The sequence below is a fragment of the Bos indicus genome, chromosome 11, assembly GCF_029378745.1.
Source record: "Bos indicus isolate NIAB-ARS_2022 breed Sahiwal x Tharparkar chromosome 11, NIAB-ARS_B.indTharparkar_mat_pri_1.0, whole genome shotgun sequence".
NCBI classification, from domain to species: domain Eukaryota; kingdom Metazoa; phylum Chordata; class Mammalia; order Artiodactyla; family Bovidae; genus Bos; species Bos indicus.
In genome coordinates this window covers 11,676,569-11,697,942 of record NC_091770.1, presented here as the reverse complement: position 1 = coordinate 11,697,942, position 21,374 = coordinate 11,676,569, and the positions used below count along the sequence as shown (strand labels likewise).

At 36.5% G+C, this 21,374-nt stretch overlaps 1 protein-coding gene across 4 annotated transcripts in view; it reads right to left on the bottom strand.

The window, feature by feature from the left end:
- The window catches only part of EXOC6B (exocyst complex component 6B), a 722,047-nt gene that overhangs the window by 573,815 nt on the left and 126,858 nt on the right, over window positions 1-21,374 (bottom strand). For all 4 annotated transcript variants that reach the window (XM_070798075.1, XM_070798078.1, XM_070798076.1 and 1 more), the window contains exon 6: window positions 20,707-20,911. In XM_070798075.1, the coding sequence (XP_070654176.1) occupies window positions 20,707-20,911 (205 nt within the window). The remainder of the gene's footprint in view (window positions 1-20,706; window positions 20,912-21,374) is intronic.

Sequence of the window (21,374 nt, the reverse complement as noted above, 5' to 3'; positions counted from 1 at the left end):
ACTAACAGAGGAGAAATGTACCATGTTCATGGATCGGAAGAATCAATATAGTGAAAATGAGTATACTACCCAAAGCAATTTATAGATTCAATGCAATCCCTATCAAGCTACCAATGGTATTTTTCACAGAGCTAGAACAAATAATTTCACAGTTTGTATGGAAATACAAAAAACCTCGAATAGCAAAAGCAATCTTGAGAAAGAAGAATGGAACCAGAAGAATCAACCTGCCTGACTTCAGGCTCTACTACAAAGCCACAGTCATCAAGACAGTATGGTACTGGCAGAAAGACAGAAATATAAATCAATGGAACAAAATAGAAAGCCCAGAGATAAATCCATGCACCCATGGACACCTTATGTTTGACAAAGGAGGCAAGAATATACAATGGAGAAAAGACAATCTCTTTAACAAGTGGTGCTGGGAAAACTGGCCAACCACTTGTAAAAGAATGAAACTAGAACACTTTCTAACACCATACACAAAAATAAACTCAAAATGGATTAAAGATCTAAATGTAAGACCAGAAACTATAAAACTCTTAGAGGAGAACATAGGCAAAACACTCTCCGACATAAATCACAGCAGGATCCTCTATGACCCACCTCCCAGAATAGTGGAAATAAAAGCAAAAATAAACAAATGGGACCTAATTAAAATTAAAAGCTTCTGCACAACAAAGGAAACTATTAGCAAGGTGAAAAGACAGCCTTCAGAATGGGAGAAAATAATAGCAAATGAAGCAACTGACAACTAATCTCAAAAATATACAAGCAACTCCTACAGCTCAATTCCAAAAAAATAAATGACTCAATCAAAAAATGGGCCAAAGAACTAAACAGACATTTCTCCAAAGAAGACATACAGATGGCTAACAAACACATGAAAAGATGCTCAACATCACTCATTATCAGAGAAATGCAAATCAAAACCATAATGAGGTACCATTTCACGCCAGTCAGAATGGCTGCGATCCAAAAGTCTACAAGCAATAAATGCTGGAGAGGGTGTGGAGAAAAGGGAACCCTCTTACACTGTTAGTGGAAATGCAAACTAGTACAGCCACTATGGAGACCAGTGTGGAGATTCCTTAAAAAACTGGAAATAACTGCCATACAACCTAGCAATCCCACTGCTGGGCATACACACCGAGGAAACCAGAATTGAAAGAGACACGTGTACCCCAGTGTTCATCGCAGCACTGTTTATAATAGCCAGGACATGGAAGCAACCTAGATGTCCATCAGCAGATGAATGGATAAGAAAGCTGTGGTACATATACACAATGGAGTATTACTCAGCCATTACAAAGAATACATTTGACTCAGTTCTAATGAGGTGGATGAAACTGGAGCCTATTATACAGAGTGAAGTAAGCCAGAAGGAAAAACACCAATACAGTATAATAACGCATATATATGGAATTTAAAAATATGGTAACAATAACCCTGTATGTGAGACAGCAAAAGAGACAGATGTATAGAACAGTCTTTTGGACTCTGTGGGAGAGGGCAAGGGTGGGATAATTTGGGAGAATGGCATTGAAACATGTATATTATCATATGTAAAATGAATCGCCAGTCTAGGTTCAATGCATGATACAGGATGCTCGGGGCTGGTACACTGGGATGACCAAGAGGGATGGGATGGGGAGGGAAGTGAGGGGGGGGGGGTTCAGGATGAGGAACACATGTACACCCATGGCGGATTCATGTCAATGTATGGCAAAACCAATACAATATTGTAAAGTAAAAAAAAAAAAAAAGAGTAGTACATATGTATACTACTTATAAATAAATAACATATACATATATAATGCATACATACACAAAAATTTTTACTGGAGGTATATAATCATAATCAAAAAGTTTAGAACCATATGTATACTACTACTGAAATTAATATATACATAAAATTTATATTTACAAATATACAGCTATTCGATATAAATGTTCTTTCTTTTGTAGATGATGGTACCAAATTTTTTTGAAAAACCTTCAGTTAGTTGTCATGCACTACTACATGCAGTAAAAGTTGGAAAAAGAGCTCCACTATTTAGTCCACCATTATTTCCCAACATTACAAGTTCCAAACTGTCCCAGGAAGTAAGAATCTCCATAGTTCTAGTATTCTGCTTTTACTAATACAGTGCATTTTTACCTTACAATATATGTATACTCCCCTCATCCCACAATATTTTACTTACTATACTACTGATTACACTTAGATCACCACCCAGCTATCAAAACCTTAGCATGGCAAATTCCTTTCTTGGATGAACAATGATATCTTTCAATGAGACAGGAAATATGGAAGAAGAGCATTGACTGGTTTGGCAACAGGAAGAGGAAATACAGTGGTATGACCAATGAAAGGAAGACCTGAGCACATCAAATGTAAAATGAAAGCAGTCTGGAAAGGAAAGATTGAAGAAAAACAGAAAAAAGGAAGGAAGAGAAAGTCGAAACATTTGACAGAACAAAGAAATAAGGATGAGCACAAGTGGAAGAAATAGTCTTAAACAGGAGGAATAGCCTCTTCCTCTGAAACTGGAGTTGAAGGAATAAAGAATGGTGGAGACACATAGTTAAGAAATAAGTCTTGAAAGTCAAGACAGTTTCTGCTTAAAAGTCCTCAGTTTCTCTATGACATTGGTTAAGAAGATCACCTGTACAGAAAAAGGAATATTTGCTCTGTGAAAAAAAGGTTAGTCTTCACCAAAATGTCTTTTTATGTCATACAGAATATGACCAATTTTAAGCCATACTGAACATACCAACTTTAAGTTTACTCACACTATGCTATCTCTAGCTGTTTCATGTCAAAAATTGATGCATGATACAGGATGCTCGGGGCTGGTGCACTGGGATGACCCAGAGGGATGGGATGGGGAGGGAGGTGGGAGGGGCGTTCAGAATGGGGAACACATGAACACCCATGGCGGATTCATGTTAACGTATGGCAAAACAAATACAATATTGTAAAGTAAAATAAATAAATAAATAAAACTGAAAAAAAAATTTTTGTCCATTTAAAAAAAAAAAGGATTTCTTATGCCCTACAAAAAAATAATAATAATAATAATTTTTTCCACTGTTATTTTGCCCTTCTGTATTTCTTCTGTACTTCTTATACAACAGAAGTAAGAAAGAAAAAAAGTGACAGAAACATATGAGAAATCATAGGCAAACCAAAGTTTGAAAACATAACCGTATCCAACTTTCACAGTATACAATACAGATCAACTTATTCTCAGAGACTTATCTACTGTCTAAACTGGGCAACTCAGAAAAGTATACCAACATCTTAAGCCTACTTGTCAAAGTTTTATAGTAAAAATAGCATCCATTTCACAAAGGACATAAAACTGAACTGTGAGACTGTTAAACAATTTTATTCAAGCTTTTCCACTATGTATTCTTCACAAACCATGATGAAAATAAAAATGGAGTATCTCAGAATATACTACTGAATCTGATACAGATACTGGATCTTAATAGTCCAGATGGCTCCCACAAGGATATATTTCACAGAGTATTCAAATGCTCTGACACTTTATGAAAAATTTGTGTTCACTCAGTAACTTTTCTGAGAAGAGGGTTCATGACTTTCAATAGATTCTCAAAAGGTAAGTTTTTGTCTCTAAAATGTTTATGAACCATTGCTATAGATATCTCTCTTCTCCAATGTTAAAAGACCAACTCTGCTTAAAGACCTACCAAGAAAAACAAAACAGAAGGCATGCCAGCTAGACCATAGCCTCTTCATCAGGGAGGCTAGGAGATGCCTATGTTTAACAAACTGAAGAGAGCTGAAGTCATTCTGTTGGAAAGTAAGCTGTACTATTTTTTGACATTTGCTTGTTTGCTTACATGGAAAGCAAGGGGAAGGTAAAAATTAATAACAGACTTCAGCCTAAGTCAGCAAGATTACAGTACCAAAAATAAGATCCTCCATATCCTTAAATTCTCTGACACCAGAGTAAAGTCACCATAGTCAAGGGCACAACCCTCAAAAGTAGATGAAGACCACCGTGGTTCAAGCCAGCCAGTGACAACACTAAAACAAAACCTAAAGTAAAACTATAGCTTTCCATGTCTTGTTAGATACAAAGACTACAGAAACACACGCACACACACCACATACATACACGGAGACTGGAAATACTTCGGAAGAATAAGAGTTACTCCCAGTAGTTGCTTCTGAACAAATTTCTTAAGGAAACTGAAGAAGAGAAAAATCTATCTATAAAAATTCAGGAACTATAATCTACTTCTTATTAAATTAATAAGCTACTGTGTGAATTCCAGATTTGCTTTTTGCCTCTTTTTCTTCCCAGCAAAGAGATCACACATTCCTCAGTATATAAATAGAAGACTTTATTTGTTCAGTCAGTACTAAAGCACAAACCGTAAGCTTTTGATTCACTGGTTACAGGGTTTTGGTTTCAGAAGATGAAAAAGTCCTGAGGATGGATGGTGGTGATGGTTACACAACAACGTGAATATACCTGTTAATATCATAAAACTGTATAATTTAAAAATGATTTTATAAAGGTAAATTTTATATTATGCATATTTTTCCAGGAGGAAAAAAGCATAAAAGTGAGAAATATTCACTGGTGGAGAATCAAGATAAAATTATACCTAAGTGAAAAACTTCACCTGGGACTTCAAGACAATTTGCATCTTGAGATATCAAAGTTGAACATAACAGTCAAAGGTTTCATCAGCAAATTAAGAGTCGAAGAAGACCAGAAAAATATTAAAATGCTTACAATATCCATGAAAATTCTCTGTCCTTAAATGCATAAGTGCCCTGACAACGGGGAAAAAAGTGTATATATGTTTAATATAATAAAAATGCATCGAATGCCAAGTCTGTACAATGCAGTGTGCTAGGTTCTATGGGAACAAAAAGATGAAGCTAATTCAGACACATGCTCTCGAGAAAATGCCAGTAAATGATTATCATCTTAGTTCCACTTCCTCGACTCTATCCTAGCTTTAGGTTCCCCTCCTCCAAACACCTGCCCCAGATCCCTTTTATTACCTAGTATTCTGCAAGTCAGTCCCCTGTGATTTATGGTGGTGTGCCACAGAACACATCTTAAGCATTGGCACTGTAAGACTTTTTAAAAATAAGGGCTCTTAAATTCCCTACTTCCTTCCCAATCTCATTAACATCTCACTGGTATAGAGTATAATCATCTCCCCTGACAACCCACCCTGATTTTCTCTAAAGCAGAATTTTCTCAATTTTTAAAAATTTCCAAATACTTAAACATTTATATAAAGATCCATTATCACTGTTCTAATAGCTAACCACACTAGAGGCCTCAATGGTTGGCTGACTTCTGAGTTTAAGCAAACACACACGTGAAAGTAGGCACCACAACCTGACAAGGTCTTTTCTTTCTCCCCTCAAACAACTTCTCTAATCTGTCGAGTATTTTCTCCTCTGCATGCATACACAGAAGTAATCACTGAAAACTTCTAAATCTGCTGTAAATGTACAATTAGAAAGTTATGTCAGGAAGGTAAAGTAGCCTGAACTCTCAACAAAATAACTTTTTGCAAGCTTTCAAAACAAATGAAATGTAGTCAGTTGAAAACTTTCAGCTTACAGTATAAACTCTTGCCATTGCTTTGTTCAGGAGCCACTTACAAAGAACAAAGATGAGTCTGAGTGAAAAATTCAGCTCTAGTGATCTAACCACTTTCCATATTCCCAGTCTAGTGTTTATTCCCTAGCCAGCTTGGTGCAGTCATGTAACCATTCACCTTCTAATGAAAACAGAAAGAATCCATCAAAGTTCATAAAGCCTCTAAAGCATACAATCACACAGACCCAGAAAAAGCAACAACTTAGGTGGTCACCTGTCACTCTTCAATTACAAAGATTTCATTTCTCTGTGTTTTAAGTTTGGGGTTCATTTCTGTGCTGAGATCTTAAACAAGAAGGATTAAGAGATGCCACATTCTCAATCAGTGAGATAAAAATTAGCAATAATTAATTAACTAAAAAGTTTCTGGTAGTCTCATTATCTGTTCCATGTGCTTCCTACGCTATACTTTTGACAAACTTCATGATCAATGGCCAGGAATTAGGAAGAGAGAGATTTGACTACAAAGAGGGAGCACAAAGGAAGTTGGAAAGATGACGGAATTGTTCTGTTTGTGGTGGTGCTTACATCAATCTATGCATGTTAAAAAACTTACGGATGACAACAAAAAAGATTTTATTGTATGTAATTTTTTTAATTGTAAAGCTGCTTTAAGTTTACTTGCTAAAACTTTTCAGCAGGGATATTTAGAAGGATGTGACAAAATAGATTCCTCTTGTTCTAGAACATCCTTAGGTCCACATCTCTGGCCCTCCTATATAAATGAGAATATTTCTTTCTCTTCCTGTCTCCTCACATACCAGTTCCCTTGCCATTACTTTCTATTTCCTCACATACCAGTTGCCTTATCATTATTTTGAAGGAGTTTTCATGTTTAGTAAAGAGAACATCTGGCAGAGGACACAAGAATAAAGAACTCACTGAGAGCATAACAATCCTAGGAATTCTTAACTGGATTTCTCCAGGGCCAGTAAGACTGATCCTTCAGGTCAAAGGGCACACTACAGGGATTTGGGAAGGGCTCTAAATCCAAACCTCAAACTTGGTTCTACCACACTCTGCACACGTGGCAGACATCTAACTGTCAAAAAGTCTTTGTTTTAAAATGTATATTCTGTGCTTCAATCATGCAGTTGTTATATCTGCCTTGAGAAAATACCATCCATACATAACCTAGACAGCATATTAAAAAACAGAGACATTACTTTGCTGACAAAGGTCCATCTAGTCAAAGCTATGGTTTTTCCAGTAGTCATGTACAGATGTGAGAGTTGGACCATAAAGAAAGCTGAGCGCCAAAGAAGTGATGCTTTTGAACTGTGGTGTTGGAAAAGACTCTTGAGAGTCCCTTGAACTGCAAGGAAATCAAACCAGTCAATCCTAAAGGCAATCAGTCCTGAATATTCATTGGAATGACTGACATTGACGCTGAAGCTCCAATACTTTGGTTACCTGATGTGAAGAACTGACTCACTGGAAAAGACCCTGATGCTGGGAAAGACTGAAGGCAGGAGGAGAAGGGGATAACAGAGGATGAAAATGGTTGGATGGCATCATTGACTCGATGGACATGAGTTTGAGCAAGCTCCAGGATTAGGTGATGGACAGGGAGGTCTAGCGTGTTGCAGTCCATGGGGTCGCAAAGACACAACTGAGTGACTGAGCTGAACTGAAGTGATACATAAGCAGAGTAAGTTTATAAATAGATATAATACAAGAATACTAGTTCATTCAGTCTTATAATGAGGGAATACTGCCTATTAAACATGAAATTTAACAGTTCATTCCTATGAGATGAAAAATGTATCTTGCTTCCATTCATCGTTTAGAAAGGCAGACAGAGGCTGTGTCTGACCAGACCTAAACTTAATCTGGTAATGAGAACTCCCAGGCAGACCAGTGCTTAGGACTCTGTGCATCTACTGCCAGGGGTCTGCTGCATGGTCCAGTCAAAAATAAGTAAATACATAAAGGCTTTTTCAAAAAATAATAACAATAAATAAATTTAATCTGACAATAAAGATAATAAAGTGGTCGTTCTTGACCCCCTGTATAGTAATATTTAACAGCTGTATATTTTTGTATTATAATTAAGGCATCATTTTAAATAACTTTTCATATCCTTGCATGTTTCAGAGGTTAAATTATATAATAAAAACACAAACAGCAAGCATCTTATTTATGTCAATGAAATCAATTTTTCTACCTCATAACTTAGATATAAAGGACTGGTCTCAAGCTCAATTCAAAAGTGAGTTCAATGATCTGAATTTCATTTCCACACAGTGCGGCACAATTATTCACGATACTTGGAAGCTGTAGGAAATCCTATGAGCACTGTAATGGAATGAAGTTCAGTTACTGTATAAACCCTCCAAGAAAAACTTCACAGTGTAGGTCATTCTCCTTTATCTTAAATTTAGCAGAAAGTTAAGTTTCCCAATGAAATATTGATAATAATGAGGCTACTGGCTCTCTCCCACAAGACTCTGAGGCCAAGCCAAATTATTGTACACTAACTTATCAGAAATATTTTCCCTCACTGCCCTCTTAATTCCCTCTTTCCCCATCTTTTCCTGCAGCAGCATAGGGACTCTTCACTCATCAGAACACATAACCAAGTATGAAATGTGTGTGAGCCTGCAATAGTGGCAGGGGTATGGTAGTGTAACATTTTGTAACCAAAGGGGAGTGCTGAAGACCTCATATTCTCTTCTGAACAAGGGTTAATGTTTATCTTAAGAATTCAAGGCAAGGGGAAGAGATCATTCTGGTGATCACAAATTTGCCATCTTTATCATCACTGAAGTTCATGGGGAAGCAAAGAGTCAGAAACAACATAGCAACTCAACAACAATCATCACTTTTAAGATTTTTATATTATTAAAAAAAACACTTGCTTTATTGTCCATTATATCAGACTTATCTGTTCACTTCTTTAATAAGGCACACAATACAACAGAGAATTGAATGGAATCATTTAATTTACATCTAACACATAATTCCTTTTCCATCTTGCTACAGCTATGATTCTGAAGACTCCTCAGTTACCCACACAAAGCAGAAAGGAAAATCAATAATGCCATAAATAAGTATAAATAATCCCTTATATAAGAGAATACTTCCTTTGTACCTGACAGTCATAACACTTTCTATCTCAAATCCAGTCCACCAACAAATCCTATCTATTACACACATATACCAAACCTGACTTAAGTTTCTGTTCTTTTTTTTTCCAATATATCTTATCTAAGTTATATATGCAAATCTATGCATAAATTATACACAAAGACTTATTATGAAAAACAACTGCTTTCTCCTCTCCTCTATCCCCCAAATCCTGGTCCCCAGAAGCAACCACTCTTTATCTCTATATACCATGCTTGTGTGTGCTACTGCCTGTTTCTTTAGATTCTTTTTCATTGTGGTAAGATTCATGACATAGAATTTTCCATTTTAACCATTTTTAATTGTATAGTTCTGTGATATTAAGTACATTCACATTGTTGTACAACCATCACTACCACCATCTTCAGAAACTCTTCATCTTCCCCAGCTGAAACTCTGTACCCATTAAATACTAACTCCTTATTCCCTTTATTACTAAGCCCTGGAAACCATCATTCTACTTTCTGTCTGTATGAATTTGACTGGTTCAGGAACCTCAGCTAAGTGGAACTAAACAGTATTTGTGCATTCATGCCTGGCTTATTTCACTTAGCATAATGTCTTCAAGGTTCATCCATGTTGTAGCATGTGTCAAAATTTCCCTTTTTAAGGTGAAATAATATTCCACCCGTTTTTTGCTTTTCTATCCATCTGTCAATGGAATGGACAGTTGGGTTGTTTCTACCTCTTGGCTACTATGGTTTAGTTTTAAGCATTATCTATTGACTTTCCACCAAGGAAGAAGGGGGTTTAGGTCTCTTTCACGTTCTTAACACACCAGTACCACATATCTGGGCAGTGTCCATTCACCTATCCCTCTACCACAGAGATAAATCAATGGATTAATTAGATATGTTAACTTTTAGCATTTGCATTTAATTATTATAACTGTATGAATGCAATTCACAGCCATGTAGGATACTGCCTATAATCTCTAAAGACACCTACAACTTTCACTTCGTCCTCTGGTTTCTGAAATTTTACAATATGCCTTGATGTAAGTCTACTTTCATCCTTTTTGTTGGATACTTGGTGGGTCCTTTAATCTGCTTGTTTGTGTCTTATTAATAGAATTTGGGGAAATTTCCTGCATTATTTCTATGATGAATTCCTTCCCTTCTTTTTTGCTTCCTTTTTCTAAAATATCTAGTATTCAAATGCTATTTTAGATCTCCTGGACTGACTCCCTAATATTCTTTTACCTCTTCTCTCTAAAAGACTTTTTCAACTTTATTTTCCAAACCCTCCTTTAAATGTTTTCAGCTGCCATATTTTTAATTTTTAAACATTCTTCTTGTTCTCTGCTCTTCTTTTATGTAGCATTCTGATCTTGCTTCTACCATGTAATTTACTTTCTCTTATCTTTCTAATGCTACTGATGATAGTTTGTTTCGTTTTGCCTTTTAGGTTTTCCTCTTCTTGCATAGTCTCTTTCTTCTTCATGCTGCTTCTTTGTACACATTTGTTCTGACTCTATTTTCATGTTAGAATCTTTTTTCAAGTATCTGGTGATCCTTAGCCATCTGCTCAAATTTTAATTTGGGAAACTAAAAAGCTAACTGCAATTTCTCTGGCTGTACATTAGTCTAATCAACTGTGACCTTCAAAGTGATCTGACTTGCTCTTTTTATTGGTGACTACCCAGTGGACATATCTTTAGGACACTTCTCTTGGGCTAATTATATTATTCAGAGTATTCAGATTATCTTCCAGTCTCACACCTGAAGGGTGTAAGTCTGGTTCTGGAAACTAAATCAGAAAAGAGGGCTGTGAGATTTAGGATAAATCTCAATATTTAGGATATAAACTCACTGTTTTCAGTTTGTGTCTATTGTTCTCTGGTCTTCTGCTAGAGTTGGGATCAGGTAGTTAACTGGCAAGAAAAGCTGAGGAAGGAATCCTAATTGATTCTGAAACAGACACTCAACCAATGGTTCGTCTAACTGGTTCTTAAATAGACATTCAACCAATCTTTCTTTTTGGGCATCAATTTTACCCCCCTTTCCTTGAGGCCAGCAATTTCTTAAACATAGAGGTTCTGCAAAACCCTAAAACTAGATTGTTCTCACTTTCTTCTACTACCAATTCAGGACTGAGTTTTCTTGGATATGCTAGGACACTTTTCACACATCTTTTACTTTGCAATTTCCAAAAAATGTGCTGTCACCTTCTCTTCTACATTCTTTGTTTGACAGCTTGTGCTTTTTTTAAAAAAATTTCCTTAGCTGTTGTTTTTATGAGAGGCAGAAGACAGAAATGTATGTGTTCAACACACCATCTTTATTAAGAAGTTAATTTGATCACTTTATAGCACCTCCAGGGAACTTTCAGATAGTTTCAAAATCCATTCAAAGAGCAACTTTAGGTATTTTCATATAGTTCAGAATATAATTGAAATAAGAGAATATACCTTAGACCATCAAAAAGGGTAGCGTTCCTGAAAAATGTTAAGGTGTAGGTACATTAAATTTAATTAAATACATAATTAAGAGTAATTAATTGATTTATTAACTATCTACTATGACCAAGCACTATGCTATAAAGGTGCTGAAGATACAAAGCTAAAAAACCTACCCCTATCCTTAGAGAGACCATAAGCTGTTTGGGAAGACAGATAAGTAAAGCAGCAATTACACTGATGGCATTCCTTCCTGCTATGAGATGCTACCTTGGAGGCCCGAGTAACTCTCTACCTTTCCCATTCTCAAAGCTTAGCAATGAACTAGTTCAGTAGACTGAGTAAGTTCATCTGAAGACGAGGTCTCTTTAGCCAATATAAGTGGCATTGATAAGAGAATTCCCCTAACCAAATCATTTCTCTGACCAACAAGGATCCAACATATTGACTAGACATTCCTCCCCCTCTCTCAGCTTCCCTATCAATAATACAAGAGCGGAGTCCTTCTCCTGAGGCGTATGCTGTTGCTTGCAGTGCAAAGTAGAACCCATCAGATTCCTTCATAAAATGACAGGAAGATGGTATTTTTGTGCACTGTGCTGACCTTTCTGCCTATAAGGCTTACTGAGGAAATTTACTTTACAACTTAATGGCATAATGCTAATTTGTTTGTGTCTATGCCTCTAACACTACCTTTATCACTTATTAAATTCGTATACTATATATTCGGGTCAATTTTTGTATTTCTATTCTACTCAGCAGTTTATTCTTATGATACCATACAGTTTTAAATTAAGTATTACTGCTCTACAGTATAAGCCAAGACTCAGTAAAAGGAATATTTTCAAAAGAATTCAATCTTAAAATAACTGAAACATATACATGTGCATATATAAATATGTATATATGTAGCATATTTGTGAGAGATGGTGTAAATATTGCAATAGCTGCTGTTTCTCTAAAGTAATGGTCTATTTAGTATGAGCACAGTATGAGGCCATGTTTACAAATTATATTGAGAACCCATATGACAATTTGCCTTTGATAACAGAAAAATTTCTAATAAGCTAGCATGCTTTGCTTAGTCAAGGCAAATAAATAATACATTTATTATATTTACACATACACACACCATAGTTTCCTTTTTATCCTGAAGAAAACTCAAAACCAAGCCTCAATATTGTCCTCAGATTTAAGAAATAAATTCTGTATGTTCTTTCATGCAACATGAATCGAGTCACTGCCCTTTTAAATTTAACATTCATCTTTTTAACTGAAATCAGGTGCAAAATATTTTAAAGTATACATAATAGAAATAATTTTTATGGGAAGGAGGAAAATGTTTAAAACTGATATCTAATTCAAGGCTGACAATTGTGACAGAAAACTGAATTTTAGGAATAAAATTTAAAGTATTTCAATCATCAAGTTTATCTTCTTCTTCTCCATACTCTTAGAATCTATTTATATTCACCATTCATCTAGGATGGTTCTTTCTTTTTAATTTAACATATATTATAAGCGTAGGACTAATCTAAGTCCTTGATTTCCCTAAACGTTTCCACATCTTTGAAGAGAAGATTAAAAATTCTAACTATAGAGCTGTGAAGACTGAATGTTTTGTTTAGTAAATTGCAGGTTGTCATCCAGCTAGCAAATGGAAAATCTAGGAGTCTAACCCAAACTGCAAAGTCTATTCTGTTAATTATCATTACTGAACAGTAAACTTAACTGCCTACTATCCTCTTCAGATTCTAACACTGTACGATCTAGCATAAGCTACTCCGATTGGTTCCGACTTCAAGAATCCCTGTTTTACAGATCCATATTCCCCTGCCCTACCCTAAGGCCATCTGTATTATCAAAGAATAAGGAGCAAGAAATTGCACAAATACATAAATATCAAAATCAAGAAGAAAAGAGAATAAACATAAATCCAGGAACACCAAACCAAGTGAGCATCAACTTCTTTGACTCCAAAGGCCATATTCTGTGGAAGTTTTGCAGAGCACCCAGCACAAAAGAGGTTTCAATGGCAATACTGCTTTTACTCGGCAGGCATTACGTGGCCTACATGAACTCAGCTGGTAGTACCATGCCTGATCTAAATCAAAAGATGTTCTACACAATAAACAAAAGAGCTCATTTTGCTATAGCCAAGATTTAACCAAAGAAAGTCAAAGGCTGAAAGAATTGTGTGAATGAGTGTGCTCAGTCGCGTAGTCATGTCCAATTATTTGAGACCCCATGGAGACTGCAGCCTGCTGGGCTCCTCTGTCCATGGGATTTCCCAGGCAAGAATACTGGAGTGGGTTGCCATTTCCTTCTCCAGGGGATCTTTCCTACCCAGGGATTGAACTCAAGTCTCTTGCATTGCAGGCAGATTCTTTACCACTGGGCCACTTCAGAAGACCATGGAAAGAGCCATGATGAAAACTAATCTTACCCAAGGATCAGTTTCTTTAAAACTAATTACTAAAGGAAGAATGCCTGGGAGCCTTCAATTTCTTTTATGAGCAACCAGTTCCTTTTCTAAGCATCAGTTATATAACCCATATAATTTGGCAAAGCCAAGTTAGAATTTTAAAAGTAAATAAATTCTTCCTTTTGTTAAAGGACTTCACATAGAAATCAACCTAGCCAAGAATGTTTATGTTACAAATGTTATTTAGTCCCACAAAGCCTAAGGCAAACTAATCAAAATAACAAATACAGAACTTCCCTCCTGCACAAATTCCATAACAAGTGAATTACAGAAATCAATTTCATAAAGAAAACTAAAAAACAGTATACAATTAACAAAGAAATACTTTAGACATTTTTCATAAACTCAGGTCAAGCTAAATTGATTATTCCAAAATAAGACATACACAGTATTCTGGAAGCACACTGTAAGAATATCAACACAGAAAATGGGACAGGACAAAAGGGAAGGTTTTTCTACTTGCTTTAAAGATGGCTCTACTTCTTGTGGCAGAACTCACAGGAGGCTCCATTAAATGCTTTCAAGCCAATTCATGTTAAGAGATATACAGGAAGATGAACGTGGGTTTTTTGGTTTTGCTTTTTTAATAAAACTACTTAAATAAAAATTCAAAATGGCAATAAACAGTAGAATGAACACTTTTAAAATTCCTCCTCAGATTCCAGTATATGATTGAACTTCTATTCTAGGTTTTGTTGCAGGAAGGGGAAACTCTTCCCGGGCCCAAGACTGGGCTCTTGTCTAATACTCAGAAGTGAACTGTCCAAGGAGACACACGTGCTAACAAAGCAAGAGACTTTATTGGGAAGGGGAAACTGGGCAGAGAGAAGGAAGGTAAGGGAACCCAACAGAACTGCTCTGCCACACGGTTCGCAGCCTCAGGTTTTAAGGCGATCAGGTTAGTTTCCAGGTTGTCTCTGGCCAGTCACTCTGACTCAGGGTCCTTCCTGGTGGTGCACACCTTGTGCCAAGATGGATGTCACTGAGAAGGATTTCTGGAAGGTGGTAGGACACGTTTACATTTCCTTTTGACCTTTCCCAAACTCTTACAGTTGGTGGTGGCTTATTAAGTCTGTGTTCCTTACCAGGACTTCCTACTGTAAAATAACTCATGCCAATGGTTACTATAGAGCCTGGCCAGGGTGGGCAGTTTAGTCAGTGTGCTTCCCCTAACAGTTTCATACTTATCAGTTCAGTTCAGTCGCTTAGTCGTGTCCGACACTTTGTGACCCCATGAATCGCAGCACGCCAGGCCTCCCTGTCCATCACCAACTCCCGCACTTCACTCAGACTCACATCCATCGAGTTGGTGATGCCATCCAGCCATCTCATCCTCTGTCGTCCCCTTCTGCTCCTTCCTCCAATCCCTCCAAGCATCAGAGTCTTTTCCAATGAGTCAACTCTTCACATGAGGTGGCCAAAGTACTGGAGTTTCAGCTTTAGCATCATTCCTTCCAAAGAAATCCCAGGGCTGATCTCCTTCAGAATGGACTGGTTGGATCTCCTTGCAGTCCAAGGGACTCTCAAGTGACCCTAAACATGATTATTAGCCAATTTCTCATACTGTTGCCAGAATTCAGTTCCTTGTGGTCGTAGAACTCAGGTCCCCATTTTCTTGCTAGCCGGTGGCTGGGGATAGCTCTCAGCAACTCATGGCGGCCTACAATTTCCTGCCACATGGCCCTCTCCAAAACATGGCAATCTGTTTCTTCAAGATCAACAGTTAAGCATCAGATGCAGTTTTTAATCTAATTTCTGTATCTAACCTGTCAGTTCAGTTCAGCTGCTCAGTTGTGTCCAACTCTTTGTGACCCCATGGACTGCTGTACACCAGGCTTCCCTGTCCATCACTAACTCCCAGAACTTGCTCAAACTCATGTCCATCACGTCGATGATGCCATCCAACCATCTCATCCTCTGTCATCCCCTTCTCCTCCTGCCTTCAATCTTTCCCAGCATCAGGGCCTTTTCCACTGAGTCAGTTCTTTGCATCACGTAGCCAAAGTACTGGAGCTTCAGAATCAGCATCAGTCCTTCTGATATACAGGACTGATTTCCTTTAGGATTGACTGGTTTGATCTCCTTACAGTTTAAGGGACGCTCAAGAGTCTTGTCCAACACTACAGTTCAAAAGCATGAATTCTTCCGTGCTCAGCTTTCTTTATGGTCCAACTCTCACATCCACACATGACTACTGGAAAAACCACAGCTTTGACTATATGGACATTTGACTGTACTTCTAGACCTTCTTTTAAAGGTGCTCACCTTATACACTAGGCTCACACACTCAAGGGAGAATATTTTACAGGGTGTACAGACCAGGGGGCAGGAATTCTGCGGACTATCTCAGAATTTTGCCTACCACTTGAAACCAAAGCAAAGATCTTCCTACAGATAAAGCTTTATCCAGAAACAATATAATAGTTGGAATACAGAAAAATGAATAAAACTACATATCCCTCAAATGGCATTTTTTCATCAGCCTCAAATCATAATTTTTGCATCGTATATCTTGACAAAATTGAACAAACACTTTGAGATTATAATCTCAGATAAAAGTCTGGAGCCTACTTTGCTCATTAAACCCCAATTTGGTGGAGTCCTTCTGGTGGCTTAAATGGTATATCCCAAAGAGAAGCCAGTCTACCAACTGCCTCCAACATTTCATTTTACAAAGGACAAAGTTCAACCATGGATCAATGCAGCAACTCAGGATAGGGTAAGTAGAATAAGAAAAAGGGAGATGTCCACCAAGAAAAAGCATAATGTACTACATAATTGCTAGAAGCACCTAGACCAACTATCAAAATTGATACTTTCAAATCTGTTTTCTTGTATAATTCTGAAGAAGGCCACTTAAATTTTTCTTTAAAGGACAAGAACATATTTTTAAGGCCAAAACTGCAGTTGTTGAACTAAAAACGATGATTAGTGGCACAGACAATGCTAAAAACTGGGTCAGTAAATTATAAGGCAAACATACAGGGGAGAAATGTTAAAGAGATGAAACTGTGAAGAAAAAAGGAAAAAAACATGGAGATATGTATTTTTCTAGGCTATGTAATAGTAGGTTGTAGCAGAGTAGCTAGCTATTCACCGAAACTCTTCTTTCTCCCAGTCATACAGATAAACTGTATTTCCAATCCTCACTTGCAGTGTGTGAGCTTCAGCCAAAGTAATGTTGGCAGCAGTCATATGTATCACTCACAAGTTGGTCAATGAAAAAAAAAAAAAAAAAAAGTCCCTAATGCTGTTACTCCTTTCCCTACTGCTATAACACTGAAAGTCACATGGTGAAGTGACAGAGCCACAAGTCCTAGATCCCTTCATAGTCACTTGAAGAAGAGCTACCCCACCAGGAATATCCATTGAAGACTTCACCTAAGCAAAAACATAGAATTTCTAGGGTGAGATTTTAGAGCTTAACTATTATAAGAGGTAGCATTATTTAAAGAAACAATCACTAGAGTTGGAAGAATGGTGTTGATAACAAAAAATAACAAAAAAGCCTAAAATAAATGGCATCAGTTTAGAGATCAGGCAGTAGGCTTTAAGAATATATACATTTAGCAAGCAAGTCAAAAGCCTGAAGAGCCCTATGATATTGTGGGGGGAAAAAAAAAAAAAACTGGTAAAACGGGAACCAGTAATAAATGAAAAGGCATACCACGTGGCTACTGGGCCTGTAGCTCTATAAGTGAATGTAGAGAGTTATAGTGTATCTTGGCATTTACTTTCTGCTTTTAGCAAAGTTTTACACAAAAGAGATGAGCACAGAATTTCCTAATTTGCAAACTAATATTTGGGCCATATTTCTGAGCCCAGAAACTTGGGCCTCAGAGGGTCAGAAAGCTGATCACATACAGATTCCAAACAGTAAAAGAAAAAGAAGGTAAAAGTTTGAGCAATTAAGTCTAAAGAAAAACTTGTTGAACTTAATTCTGAGGCAAAAATTAGATTCAGGTATGGTTTTCTTACTCATTATTTCCAATGGCCTCCAAGTAGGGCCATTAAAATAAGAAAAAAGACATGAGGCAAGAGTTATTCTCTCCCAATTCCACTACCTCTCCAAACAGGGAAGAAGGAAAAAATCATTCCTGAAAATTATATTTAGAAAAGAACACTGGGTACACTATCTAAACAGAACCTACTGGAAACAAACAGATCAGAGGTCTACTAAGTTGTGAGGTAACTATAATGCCAAAAACCCACAAATCTGGACTAAATAAATCTTTGTTCAGAACATTAAAGAAGAGAAGTGAAAAGCGAAGGAGAAAAGGAAAGATATAAGCATCTGAATGCAGAGTTCCAAAGAATAGTAAGGAGAGATAAGAAAGCCTTCCTCAGCGATCAATGCAAAGAAATAGAGGAAAACAATAGAATGGGAAAGACTAGAGATCTCTTCAAGGAGAAGGCAATGGCACCCCACTCCAGTACTCTTGCCTGGAAAATCCCATGGATAGAGGAGCCTGGTAGGCTGCAGTCCATGGGGTCGCGAAGAGTCAGACACGACTGAGTGACTTGACTTTCACTTTTCACTTTCATGCACTGGAGAAGGAAATGGCAACCCACTCCAGTGTTCTTGCCTGGAGAATCCCAGGGACAGGGGAGCCTGGTGGGCTGCCATCTATGGGGTCGCACAGAGTCGGACACGACTGAAGCGACTTAGCAGAAGCAGGGTTTTGTTTTGTTTTGTTTAAGAAGCTTGTTTATTTTGTTCTTAGCACACATTTTATTATTTATTTATCTTTTTGTCTGTTTCTTTGGCTGTTCCCTGTGGCATATGGGATCTTAGTTCCCTGACCAGGGATCAAACCCTCATCCGTTGCACTGGAAGTACAGAATATTAACCACTAGACCACCAGGGAAGACCCTGTGGTCGGGTTTTTGGGCTAGGCATGGAGGTGACACATCATCACTACGACACTGATTTCATTGGCCAGAACTTAAAAACATGGGTTTGATCCCTGGTCAGGGAACTAAGATCCCATATGCCACAGGGAACAGCCAAAGAAACAGACAAAAAGATAAATAAATAATAAAATGTGTGCTAAGAACAAAATAAATAAGCTTCTTAAAAAAAAAAAAAAAAAAAAAACCCTACCACATCCAGTACTCTTTGGTCTTTCCCCTTCTGCAGCAAGCTTCAAAACCATATTAAATATGACAGAGCCATATAATGGAGACATTTCTTAAATCTCCATTGCAAAGAAAACCATCACAAATCAGAAACATCATTTTGGACTTGACATAAGAGAGAAATAAACCATAACCTCTCCCTTTTAATCCAACATCCATGAATTCAAACAAATATTTATTGAACACCTATACGTACAAAGTATGCGGGTATGTGGTAGTTTCTCTCCCTCCCACTTTCCTTACTTTTTAGGGACTACAGAAGATTTTAAAATGTGTAAGATATCCTTACTCAAGGATCTTATAGCATAAGATAGTAATAGATGCAATAAGAGCTATACTTGAGATGAAAAATATTATAGGAGGAATAAAGGGTTATCAATTAATTAAAAAGTCCTGAATTCACAAAAGATTTCATCACCATTTCTTTAAATGACAAAAATACAGCCAACAGCTAACAGTTTACACAGACTGAATGACACAGCAGATAAATTCATCTCAATCTAATTTGAATTCTATACTACAGGATCTGACCTTTATAAACTGAACTTGAGCAAATCACTTCCCTGCCCTAGGCCATAATTTCTTCAAATAACTAGGGAGAGAGACAGAAAATCTCATTAAATGAAATAATAATACTTTTCATGGAATCTTGTCTTTTACTTCAAAACCGAAGTAATTTCTCAAGCAAAGGCCGAAAAAAGCAACTCTACTTTTCAATATTTTGAAAGGTTAGTAAAAAATTTTCAACCACAATAAAGACTTGCCTTACAAGATACTTTCATTCCTGTACTCAAAATATACACAGCAAAGCAAAAGTATATTTCCAATGATTAATTTTTTATACATCACTTAAAAAAAAAAAGACATGATATGATTATTTCCATCAAAGTTTATCAACTAGTTTTAAATTTTGCACTTTGCAAAGTATAATAATAAAAATATTTTAAAGGAGAAAGGAGAAAAGAATATCTGTATTCTCTTAGGAAAGGGATTTCCAACAGGCAGATCTCTTTTACAGAATCAAATACCTAAAAGAATAGCTGAGACCAAAAATCTGACCCAAAATATGACCTACTCCCTTCTTCCTCACAGAATGATGCAAACTACAAATGACTTATTCAAGAACATAGTTGTTTATAGAACCAAAAAAGACTTCCCATAATAAAATGAATCTACTACCTATCATTGTAGGTTACATCAAGGTATCCTGAGAAATTTTAATAAAATCAGCATGACTTAAGTTTCAAAGAGCAAATAATACTGCAAATGACTACTGTTCTTTATTCATAACAACAAAGTACTTCTGGATGTTCTGTGTGACTTTCATAAATTAGAGATGAAGATACTGAAAGAAAAAATCTAAATACTTTGTTACTTTTTAATGAGTTATAAGTGAGTTCCTTTCTATGATCATAAATCACACCATTTCCAACAGGCCTTTTTTCATCGATATCCCTGATACATGAAATAACAATTACAGAAATACTCATATATAACATTTTGCTTGCACAGTAAATAATCAATCAGAAGTATATGCAGCACAATTTAGCTCATTAACTATAAGTAGTACTTTTTGAAACCCTGGGCTATGAATCATACCCAAAGTCTAGAAAAGTATTCAAAAAATAGAAAAACCTCTTCAAAACAACAGTATAAGCCATAACAGCCAATTAATATTTACTGAGCATTTACAGAGCAAAACAATATACTAGTAAATAATTCACTGCTCTGTTAAGAAAATAAAAAATATTTTAAAACCACGTGTTCCCATAAAGATGAAGGACTTCCCTAAAATGACAAGAAACAATTAAGACACTTAGCAAAAAGAAATCTATGTAATAGAATACTTGCAAAGTCACTGGCCAACCTATCATAAACCCCAGACCTACTTGCTTCATGGCAGTCTCTCCAATTTTGTCTGAATGTTTGCGGATACTCTCCAGAAAGTCTTTCAGATCGGACATAGACACATCCTTAATTTCTTCTCGAAGCTTGGGGATATTGTCCACCATCACCTTGCAGAATCGATAATGGCTTACTTGAGGAAGATAGGTATGCTCTAGATGTTCCAGAGTTTTCAGTGCAGGATAATGCCTATAAAAGGAATTGCATCACCTTTAGGTCAATTTAGTCTTCTTTAGGGCCACAGATATATTCTTCAGGGAAAATTTCTAGCCTGAATTAGTTTTCACTTACATTAAGACAAATGCAGGACTGTTTCAATAAAAACATCAATGGAAAAATAAATATCAAATTATTAAAAACTAATATATGTATTATAGGATTTAATAAATTATAATCAAAAAATATTTTATCCCAAGAATAGAGAAAACATAGAAAATCCACCAATGAAATTCATTACATAAAGAATAAAGGCCACAGCTAGGAGATTAAAAAAAGAGAGCGAAAATAAAGAGAAATACAAAATGATCCTATCAGTGCCATAAAAATCATCCCAAGGACAGACTTTCAACTGTGGCACACAGAAGAACTTAGCAAATCTTTTACTCAAAAAGCAAATATAAACTGGATAAAACTTTGCAAACAGCCATTTCAG